At 40.9% G+C, this 12075-nt stretch overlaps 1 protein-coding gene across 2 annotated transcripts in view; it reads left to right on the top strand.

Moving 5' to 3' along the window:
* Positions 1-12075, top strand: part of Csmd1 (CUB and Sushi multiple domains 1) — a 1402422-nt gene that overhangs the window by 1075261 nt on the left and 315086 nt on the right. For both annotated transcript variants that reach the window (XM_075986282.1, XM_075986281.1), the window contains exon 11: positions 3370-3473. In XM_075986282.1, the coding sequence (XP_075842397.1) occupies positions 3370-3473 (104 nt within the window). The remainder of the gene's footprint in view (positions 1-3369; positions 3474-12075) is intronic.

The following is a 12075-nucleotide window of genomic DNA, read 5'->3' as shown; positions in this document are numbered from 1 at the left end:
CGCTCAAGACAGGCTGTCTGTGATTTAGCCCCACCAGCATTTTGAGGGGTATCAAGAATTTTGATTAACTACGAGCTTTATTTCTACTCTTTACCATCACTTTGCTAATGACCTGCCCATATCATAGCTATATCCGCAGTAGATTTTCTGATTTGACCGACAACTTACTGAGATACCCTCAGGTCTCAAAACAGAATGGGCTTGAAGCTCTGATTTGCTGTGTGTTTGCTACCACTGCACCTGTCTTCCAGTTTACAAGGAACAATTATATAAAAGACAAGGAAGGCCGGGCAGTGGTGGTGCACGCCTTTAATCCCAGCACTCGGGAGACAGAGGCAGGCAGATCTCTGTGAGTTCGAGGCCAGCCTGGTCTAGAAGAGCTAGTTCCAGGACAGGAACCAAAAAAAGCTACAGAGAAACCCTGTCTCGAAAATAAAAAAATAAATAAATAAATAAATAAATAAAAAAAGACAAGGAAGCTTTCACACGCGTTTTACTAGGGAGCCACAGATGCACACGTCTCCATAAATTTGCAAGATGATTTCTGTATTACGTTATTGAGTATGGCATTGTTTATTTACAGAAATAGCCATGTTTTCTAAACTATTCACTCAGCAGCTTCTGCAGGTACTCTCCCAATCCTAGTTGTGGCAGATTCATGTTCATTATAGATTCAAAAAGAAGAGAAAACATACCTGTCATTCATATGAAGACATTAGGATGGTCTTCCTATAATACAATATGACATCATCATCATCATAATCATCATCATCATAATAATAATAAGTTTTTAATGAACTGCAGAATCCAAAGACTAATGAGCACACAGACACAGACAGAACAATTAGACCAGGGGCCCTACATGGGGTGCATGACAGGTATTTTATGTGATCATGAAGTGCTTTCTCCAATTTGAAAACTACCTTGTGGAAGGATTTCTTGGAACACAGATAGGGAATAGAAAGTATTTATCAGAGAAAATAAGGAAATTGAGAAAAACAAGATTCCCACTGAACCATTCAGTCAGAAGCCAGTGTGCCCTCTCCGGGGAAGAGGGGAATTGCTAAGGCTGGCTTTAGTGCCAAGATCTCAGCTTCTCCGTGCAGCTAGGGTTTGGGAACTTTTCCATCTTCTGCAGGTGCTTGAATCTCAGGACTCAGCTGGGTTCATCCTCAGCCTCTCTGGGGAGCACACTATGGGATGTGCTCAGTGACTTAAAGTGACTTTAGCAAGCCTTAAAAAGGATTGCCCTCAGGGTCTACATAGGACATACAGGAAACTCTTGGGAAACACAAACCTAGAATGTGACACCCTGGTTTCTTTACCGCATTACTCTGAGACCCTATTCTCCTATAGTCAGGAGAGAGGAAAATAGAAGCAAGAAGCCCCAAAAGTCCTCATTTTAATATGGAAAATTCAAAGAACATTGTGACAGCTGTCAACACCACACCTGCTTCAGTACAAACAATGCATTCATACAAACCCCACAATTTGAATTAATAGTTTTTTAAATAAATTGCAATAGCTGTGTCACTAATTTTAGTAAGAATTTGTAATACTATTGACAATTCATCCCTTATTAGCCTTGCTAGGGACAAGCAGCCGTCTAAAGAGCTTATGCATGTCACGATGAGTCTTAGGAACACTGACCTCACTCCCAGCATCAATTACTTTTTATAAAAATAGTCTAACAGGGAAGCATTTGATTTCTTCTTACAAGGCATTCACACTCGGTCATAAGGTGCAATTCCTGTTTTCCCTCTCCCATCTGCCCCCTTCCTCACCTGCCCCCATGGGCCACTCTGTCACTCACCCATGCCTCTTTCTAAATTATCATCTGTCCACTCAGTTATCCGTCTCCCATCATCTGCCCATACACCCATACTTCAATGTATCATGTACGTAGCATCCATTGATCCGTTTATCATCCGTCATCCACTGATCAATCCATATGTTTATTTATTGTCACTCATCCATTCTCTGTCTATCACCTTACCAATCATCCACCCATCTACCCTTTAATCTACTTATTTATCACCCACCATCTATCTACCATTTACCCATCCTTCTGTCAATCTGCTTATTATCATCTGTCCATCCTTCTATGCATCCATTTAACTATCTGTCCATTCACTGATCTGTCTTCCACCCATCCAGTTATCTATCTAACTAATATATCATATATTTTCCCTTACTTTTCATCACCAATAACTCTATTATTTGTGTATTGCATCTATATATCCATATTTATATTTATCTACCATCTGTAATAATCTGTTAATATCTTCTTTGTATGCCTGGCTATCCAATACTTAGCCTATGTTCCTGAGAGCTTTGAATGCCATGCCTCTTGATCGCAATATTGATCAACAAAGGGAATATTTGTTTGTTTGTTTGTTTGTTTAAGGAGAAAATTTCCTGTGGTCTACAAAGATGGGAGTTCATATAGCTATAGTCTATTGGTGGGTCAAAAAGAAACCTGTCTAATATTTAATAAATGTTAGTCATCACATCCAAATATGCTTTACATATATACTATATATAGTATTTTTTAATTGTGGTATATATTATATATGTGTGCCATTTTTATTATTATTTAAATACCAAAGCTCAAATTAACTCAGGGTTATGTTTCCTTTTGAATGATGTTTTAGCATAGGGAAATACATCTTGTTATCTTTTGGTTAACCACCTTCCTCCCCATCTATCTGTCTGTCTATCCTTCCTGCTTATACCTGCACACCATCCATCTATCCATCCATCCATCCAATAGTCTAATCAGGGTCAGATGGTGCATTCCATTGATTGAGAACTTGACTAGTGTGGGTACACCCTTCAGTGCCATTCTCAGAAATAGAAAAGGGAAACTAAGAGAAGAAACTTGAAGGTTTTGCACAGCTAAGTGTAGTATTAGATCATAGCTTAGCCTCAGAAAGCTCTTATGTTATTGAGACTAGTATCAGGAGATCTACACAAGTAAATTTGAAAAGATTCATTGTAAGGTGCCCTTAAAATCAGGCCTCGTTAGCAACAACGGTATTCTTCCTGTTTACATTGGCTTATTCTTGGTTAATTTAATCACCTGGGTTGTGCTTTGTAGTTGGTAGACACAAATTAAGTGAGGTCAGGTTAAGCTCATTTTAGAGCCCACAGTAAACTGAAACAAAAAGAACATTTTAATCCCACAGAATTTTCAGACTCAGGCAAACCAAACCTCGAGAATTCCTGCAGCAACTGGAGGCAGCTTGGGAATTGTTTGGTATCGATCTGACTTAAGAAGTCAAAGCTAACCATGAAACTGTAAACAGTACACATGGCCAATGGAAGGTCTGTATTGTGCTATTAATTCTGTCTTTCCTTTGGATTTAGGTCATCAAGCTGGCTTTTGAGGAGTTTGAGCTGGAGAGAGGGTACGACACCCTGACAGTTGGAGATGCTGGGAAGGTGGGGGACACCAGATCCGTTTTGTATGTGTGAGTATGCCATTTCGCTTCTCTTCTCAACATGCAGTTATGTGGGAAGATGTTGTTTGGTTTACCTTGATAAGTGCCCTCCCTGAAGATGCTAGGGGCAGTCGCTCTGCTTTTATCTGGGGACTAACAAAAGATCACATTTTATCAGTATGAACTGTTTTCACTAATCTTTTAAATGTATGTTCCTGGCAAAAAAAAAAAAATAAAATGAAAGTAACAGAGTAAAAGACAGGAATGAGAAAGCATGCGCTCCTCAGCTCAGGCATCCCTGTGGGTCCCCTCTCTTCCCTCCCCAGTGTGAACAGGTGTATTTGGAACGGTCCTTTTCTGGGATAATGCCATATGTTTGCTTGGAACCATCATGCTTTGCAAAACTACCCGGTCAAAGAGGCCAAGACTGCAGAATAAGTAGGCCAGAGTCCCACGAGGCTCAGGACAGTCTGCAGGAACCCTGCCAAAGGCCCCTGCTTGGGCCTGGAGCTTCAGTCTTTCTAACCCATCACAAAGTCCACTTTAGGTGCTTAGAGCTGTGGGTTTTTATCAGTTCCCATCAGATCTGTTTTCATCAAAAGAAAACATGTGCTCTGGAAATGTCTATCTTTGTAGATCTTGAGCTGAGAAGGAAAAAAAAAATGTCCCTCTCTTCTCAGATGGCTTTAGGTAGTAACTCTGGAAACCACTGTCCTGGAAACGTCTGTCACTCATGGCGTGATGCGAAGGGACTTCCCTCCCCTTTCTCCGTCTGTGTGTATGCCATTATGTATTTCTATGTTATCTTGGGGAAAGCGGCTCCTGACACCTTGGGAGCATGGAGAAGACAGCAAAGGGGTGCTGTAGCATTATCACTTTGTGGATTGCTTTCCTAGGAGGTAATATACATTTTTGAAAGCAGCATGGTGCAACACCCATGCATGTATGGGCCTATTGGTGGCCCAGCATCGGCTATCTGGGGGCTTGAAACTTTTCTCTCTTTCTATTGTCAACATGGTAGCAGATGAGCATCTCTTTTGGATTGTTATTACCCATTCCCACTATGACTGACAGGAATTAATGCCATATGACTTGCTCATACTTTCCAATGGGTACAAAGGCAGCAAGAATGATTCCATGACCAAGTGTTACCCAGCACACCCCAGGTTGTCTAATGTATCCTGTATTTCCATTTCATCCTCTGAATTGTGGGTACATAGTGCTGCTATGCTTCTGTTAGTGATGGATCTCTCCTGGTTCCCAGCTAACAGTGTAGATGGAGACCACTCCTTTGTTTCCCTACTGCTCAGATGCGAATAATCACATACAGAAACCATATTCATTGCAACACTGTTTGACCAATAGCTTATGCATATTTCTAGCTAACTCTTGCGTCTCAAGTTAACCTATTTCTCTTAATCTGTGTATTGCCACAAGGGTGTGGCTGGTGGCTAATGTCTTTCTCCTTCAGCAGCAACATGGTGTCTCCCTGACTCTCTATATCTCTGTTCAGATTTCCTACCTGTCTTTACTCTACTAAGCCATTGGCTGAAACGGCTTCTTTAATAACCAGTGGCAATAAAGCATATTCATAGCATACAGAGGGGAATCCCACATCATACTGGATGCGGCAGAGGCAATTCCAAACAAGTTCTGCACTCCAGGTCTCTACTTCTTCTTCTTCTTTTTTTTTTTTTGCCTATAAAATAGGATCTCATTTATTTATTTATTTATTTATTTATTTATTTATTTATTTATTTATTTATTAAAGATTTCTGCCTCCTCCCCGCCACCTCCTCCCATTGCCCTCCCCCTCCCCCGAACAATTCCCCCTCCCTCTTCAGCTCAAAGAGCAATCAGGGTTCCCTGACGTGTGGGAAGTCCAAGGACCACCCACCTCCATCCAGGTCTAGTAAGGTGAGCATCCAAACTGCCTAGGCTCCCCCAAAGCCAGTACGTGCAGTAGGATCAAAAACCCATTGCCATTGTTCTTGAGACCCACATTGGAGCACCGGACTGAAATCTCAAGGTCCAAATCAGGAGCAGAAGGAGAGAGAGCACGCACGAGCAAGGAACTCAGGACCGCGAGGGGTGCACCCACACACTGAGACAATGGGGATGTTCTATCGGGAACCCACTAAGGCCAGCTGGCCTGGGTCTGAAAAAGCATGGGATAAAACCTGACTTGCTGAACATAACGGACAATGAGGACTACTGAGAACTCCAGGTCTCTACTTCTGTGACGTGGATGTCATTGTCCTTAAATGGCCTCTATGTGGATCCTCTCTTCCCACCTACACCTCTCCTTTTGCTTTTCCAGCAGCCATGCAATGCAAAACTCTTCATGCCTTCTGTAGTTAATTCAATTGCCTTTAAGAAAAAATTGTTTGCAAGAAAATTTAAGAGCTAGAGAGTGTCACCATCTAGGATGTTACTCATTGTCCACCTGTCCTAAGAAATTTATGAAAATTTACATTTTCACCAAAGTGGAATATGAAAGTATTTATTTTCCCAAGCCCATAACATTGAACATCTACACAACACATATAAATGCAATCACATATTTGTAAATACTTATATATTTATTGTTTTAATTGTTATTTTAAAAACCATTGCAAATAAAATATTCAGACACTAAAATTAATCAGACCCATAGACTTTATAATTTAATAAATGTCTATGCAGTTATGGTAGCCATTCAGAATGGAAACAGTGGCACTCCACATGACATTTCATACTTTTGATATCAAGTATATTTTATACATTTCTCTACTACCAAAAAAATGAAAAAGGCATGACAATTAGAACCAGAAACTCATTAGCTTTATTGACAGTATTGGAGGATTAGAATCATCCTAGTTGTCCATCATCAGATAAATAGATAATGAAAAATTTGGTGTATATATAATGGAATATTATTCATATTTTAAAAAATGTTATCACAAAATTTGTAGGGAAATTGAAAATCATAGAATATATAATATTAAGCAAGGTCACACACTCTTAGGTTAAAAAATACATAAACTCATATTTTATTAGATCTAGCCAGTAATATGTATATATATAAACAAGTGTGTATATATATACTGGTATAGTATAAGATGTAGAAAAGAGAATAAATGCTTGATATTATGGGATTAGGAAGAACTAGGTGTAGCTAATAAACAAGAGTTATAATTATATATTTATAATAATACTTGCCAAATGACTGGACAAAAAATTCAATTTTTTTTGCCTTTAAAAGCACAGAGTTCTCTAGGGTAGCACTGGGCACCTGTATTGTTGGTATGTTTCCATCCCTGTAACAACTGGCCTTGGAACAGTGGCACCGTGTGGTGTGTGATATTAGCTGCAAACAGTCAAATAGTAGGTACACATGGACTGGGAATCAAAGATGGAGTTTCTGAGCTGATGCTACTTCCTGCCTCTGTGATCCTGAGGGAAATCATTTTACCTCTGTGTCCCTCTGTCTCCATGGCTACAAAATATGTATAATAAACTTAACTAATAAATGTAAACCATACGTGAAATGGTTTTATTGTTGCCATAACATCCAATTTTTAAAAGAACGCCACTCAAATAAATGAGAATGATTTTTAAATAAATGCAAGATTTAAAATATCAATGCAGTAAGGAAATGCCCCAGAACATCCCATGGGTTGCTATTAAGGATCTAAGCTCATACTCTCATTTTTTAAAAGGCTTTTTGTTGTTAAGAAAGCAATGGCAAACTATATGTTACAATGACATAAGTGTTATTAGGACCTCTTCGTAATAGCTCAGATCTATAAATGAAAATCTAAATGGCCGACTGAATCAAACTGAGGTGCCCTCCGGGAAACATAATGTAAGCAGAAGCAAAGCACATTTAATCTGCTGAAGCCAAGGAAGAAGAGCCGTGGAGAGCTACTTCCTTAGTGTCTGGTCCGCACAGAGAAGGCAAATACTGGGGCCTCTCCTTGCTTCTGGAACAAACAGGTAAATCCAGATTAAACACCAACAACCCAACTGGAGTAAATATGTGCTACGCATTATTCTCAGTTTGGGCTTTATCATCTACTAGGACAAATGACAGATACACTAAGACCCTTTAAATAGCTAGCAGTCTGTAGAGTCAGGGAACCTCCTGATGTAGGTTCAGCGTCACCACACCAGACTCAGCTTCCCATATGGTGGGCTAGTACTGAGTGCTTTGGATCTAGTATCTCACTGGTCCTCTTCTTGGATGACCTCTATTAAGAACTTGGAAGATATTTAAAAAGGGAAATGACGTACTCAGCAAACAGCACATCCCAATGGGGTTTTCAGAGCTCTGATTTCTGCTCACAGATTTTATTTTCTCAAACTTTGTAACATAAAGCAAAATCCCTAAGGGCTCTGGTTCATCTGTCACCCCACTCTTCCCACAAGAAGGATGGATTTTCTCAGGGTATTTGTATAGCATGGCAAACTCAAAAGAAAATGAAATAACTAACTTAACAGATCTCTGCTGAGCTCTTTCTGAGAGAATATATATTGACAATTTTCTCAAAATTAAATTGCAACCTGGCGAGGGGAGATATTGCTTTACCTGGCCTCGTGCTAGCTGGCAGTAACAGGAGATTGCGTTAACTCGGATGTCCTGAGGATTGCAAGACAGGATATGGATTTTTAAATGTCCACCCCTCTATGGGGATGAAAGAATCTGTGTGCAAGTAGGCAGCCTCCAAACAGCTAGATACTTGGATTAGATAATAAGGAAATGAGTTGATCCCCAGGGAAACTTCTCCCTGTCTTCAACCTGTTTCTAGAAAGAGCCCCTGTCTTGGTGTGGCTATGATTGGCATCTCCCTGCTGGTCTGAGATGAAAGGATTCATTCTCTTTATATCCAAAGAAAACCAGGCACCAGGGGGATGGCTCAATCCCAGGGACACAAAGCTTTGGAATCAATCCCCTGCACTCCCAAAAGAAGGGAAGAAAGAGAGAAAAGTGAGAAGGGAAGAAAGAAAAAGTCACTGCCAGTCAGGTGTCCTTGGTATGATCCCACAGAGACTCCCTTCATGATGGAGGACTTGGGCAAGTTCTGTTAGGAATACCGACCGAAAAAAAAAATCTCAATTTAAAATTGTCTAGAAAAAAAATTGCTTTTCACATTTATGAATTGTGATTAGAAATCAAATCATTTAGCACTGAAGGAATGTATTCTGTGGCTCACGTGATCTAAAACTCACATCCAGATGATCTTGGAAACAGCAGCTCCCAGGTACCTGGAGTTCTGCCAGGCACTGTCGTTTGGAATTAGAGGTGTGCTCTGGTCTCCCGGTTTGTCCATTATTAGCTTCCCTTTTTTGTTTAGGAAAAATACTTTTTCAAGCATAAAATGTTAGGACTTGGCAGGGAAAAGAAAAGTAACTGTGGTCCTGAGTTAGAGGAGTGATTCCCTCCCTGCAGCAATTATAAGCGCTTTCTCTATAAACATCGTCCTTAATGGCAGCAAGACAGTTTCCAATTGTGTCTTATAGAATAGGAAGCATATTTCCGTGTGGGTAGATTTATTGATTGATTTTAGTCTTGAATGCGATGTCAAGAAATCTGATACATACCTAAGCATTCACGTGGTTTGATTTGAGTTCTTACTCACATCTAAGTATTTTTGGCTTTAGTTGTCCAGTGTGTGCATTTGATTCTTTCTCATCCATCCGTGTACCTAGTTCTCTGTGAGAAAATAGCATTACCAAAGTAACGTAAGCAAGAAAAGGATTTATTTTAGAGAAAGTCTCTAAATGGATAGAATCCTCATGCCAGGGAAGAGGTAGGATGGCATTGGGGACAGGAAGCTGGCTGTTAACATTTCATCGGCCTCCAGTAAGCAAAGAGAACAAACAGGAAATGGGGGTGGCTATAAAGCTAAGAGCCTGTCTCCATTCAGTGAGGTACTTCTGCCAGCAAGGTCATACCCCCTAAACCTTCCATAGCTTCTCCAAACAGCACCACTGGCTGGAGAACCAGTATTCATGTGCATGAGCCCATGGGAGACATTACTCATGTCAAACCTCCACAAGATACTTAGCAAACAGAGGTATTCATTTCAGTGGTACTACCATTCTCTTTTCCTTGAGTGTTTTGCTGTCCTGGTGCCGCTCTCTTTTTTATGGGCTTGAAAAAGCCGTGTATTGTAAAAAAAAAAAAACAACTTTCTAGAATTGAGGTAGACATGGCTAATTTACAATTTGCAGCAAACCAGTGCACTTCCTGTGTGCACTCTCTCAGTCCCTGTGCATGGAGCTCCAGCGTGTGTGTTGGTGTCACCTGATGACTGGGTATTTTCCCTCCTTAACTATTCAATCAGCAGGTTACGCACACTGGGCTGGCCATGTTCAGACAGTAAGTTCTGGTCTGCAGTCTAGTGTAATCTTCCTCTGCAAAGATGCATTTGTTTACCCAATGTGTAGTTGAAGATGCCGAGATTTACGGGTGTGGGTAGGAGTTTCCCTCACTTACCTTTCTGTCTTGTATCTGATCAGCCCGGCTTCATCACTAAGTAAGCTGCAATGCATGTGTGTGACTGCTTGCAGGAGACTTGATGAGCCAGCGTTAGGATTCTGGTGTGAAAAGCACAGTTGACTGGCAAAGCCACCATGGGGAACATTCTGGCCTAGAGTCAGAGTCTAAAAGAGTTAGAATGTTGCTCAGACTGCCACTGCCTCCTGACAGAGTTTCAATGCTCTGTAGATGCTGTGGGGATTACAGTATTCATAAGTCTGCTGTATTTATGTGCCCACATTTCTCTGCATTAATTCCCATGACTTTGACAATGGTCTTGGAATGTGTGGACATCCCCATGTATTGGAGTGAGTTGCTTGTTCATCCTGGCCACCCAGAACCAAAATAACCGCACAGAAACTATATTAATTAAATCACTGCTTGGCCCATTAGCTCTAGCTTCTTATTGGCTAACTCCTACATATTTTTACGTAACTCTTAACTCAGTTCTATTAATCTGTGTATCGCCACATGGCTGTGGCTTACTGGCTAAAATTTCAGCATGTCTTACTCTGGGTGGTAGCTTCATAGTGTCTTTCTGACTCTGCCTTCTTCCTACCAGCATTCGGTCCAGTTTTTCCTGCCTCCCAAGTTCTGCCCTATCAACAGGCCAAGGCAGTTTCTTTATTCATTAACCAATAAAAACAATACATAGACAAAAGGACCTCCAATACCACCCACCTCTTCATTCATGATGCTGGTCTTAGTCTGCCCCACCCCTGCAGGTTCCATATGACTTGAGTAGTAAAGCCCATTTTATAAGAAACATGACTGTGTCACTATTCTGCATGCCTCTGCTCCTGTCCCTCCCGCCTGACTGCTTTCCTTAGCTCCATTTTTCCATGTTCATCACCGGAACTTCAGTGCTGTTTCTGACCTTCTACTTGTATCCAACAACCACCTTTACTGTGGAAATTTCCCCTGCACCGTGTCACCATTTCCTTCCTTATTTTATGTTGGGCCTTGCATTTAATCGGTTTTAGTGGGGTTTTTTTGTCTATTGTTTTGTTAATTTGTTTACATTTTCATTTGTGAATTTTACTTTAAATCATGGATAATCCACTTATGTATGATTGGAGGTTTTTTGTTTCGTTTTGTTTGTTTGTTTGTTTTTGCTATCACATTTGCACTAATGGCTTCAAGTTTAATTCCATCTTGGTCACAGGACACATTTTATACGATTCTGCTTTTGGCTGGCCAGGTGCTCCTAAGTAGTCCGTGTAGCTTCAAAGCCATAGCAATCCCAGGCTTCAGAAAGCACCACCACACCAAGTTTCTAACCACATAAAGCTGAAGTAATAATTAATACGGGGCTATGCCTGTGCCGCATTCTGATTTACCTTCTGAACCCTTTCCCTAAATCTTGTCTCCTGATTGGGTCCTTGCCTCCCTGCACAGTTATTGAAGGGGATGTTATTGTTGTTTTAAAATCTCTCTTCTCCTGTTGATAGTGTCATGAAGTTGGTCTTTGTAGTACCATGGTGGTTGTTACGGGTATTAAACACTTGATCTGTGATATTCTATATTTTCACTCCCTGCTCATCTCCAGCACATTTCTACAAACGCATTGGTTTAAAGAGCAGAATTCATAGTCTCTTAGTTCTGAATAGAGTTCCGTGGGTCAGCATCGCTGTGAGCTAGGTTAGCCCTGGAGATTCTGGGGAGGAACCCATTGTCCTCTCCTGCTCTGGCGGCTGCAGCAGGCCTGGGCTCTTGTCTGTATTGCTGCCTCTATCCTTACCTGGCCTCTACCCTCTAATGGCTCCCTCTGCTCATCCCTTATGCATTAATTCTGGATATCCTTTGCAGCTTACTTGGCCCTAAGCTCTTTATTGAGTTAGATCCAGGATATTAACAATATCCTGGTGCAAAGGTTTGAGGCATGGATGTGGGTGAAACTGTCATTCACCTTTACAGCTGGGGTCCACAGTGAAATGCCAAGGACTCCGGAAAACTCACTAACCCTCAGATCCCTTTGCCTGTCTACCAGACCAACAAGCCGCTGTTGTAAATACCGACCTGGTTTGTGAGGTTTGCTTTAATTATTAAACGTGATTCACAGAACTCATGATGAAGAGATGAGTCTTTCCACTCCATCCTCTCTTCTTT

Source organism: Microtus pennsylvanicus, chromosome 9 (genome assembly GCF_037038515.1).
Source record: "Microtus pennsylvanicus isolate mMicPen1 chromosome 9, mMicPen1.hap1, whole genome shotgun sequence".
Taxonomy (NCBI): Eukaryota; Metazoa; Chordata; class Mammalia; order Rodentia; family Cricetidae; genus Microtus; species Microtus pennsylvanicus.
This window is presented reverse-complemented; position numbering and strand designations above follow the sequence as displayed.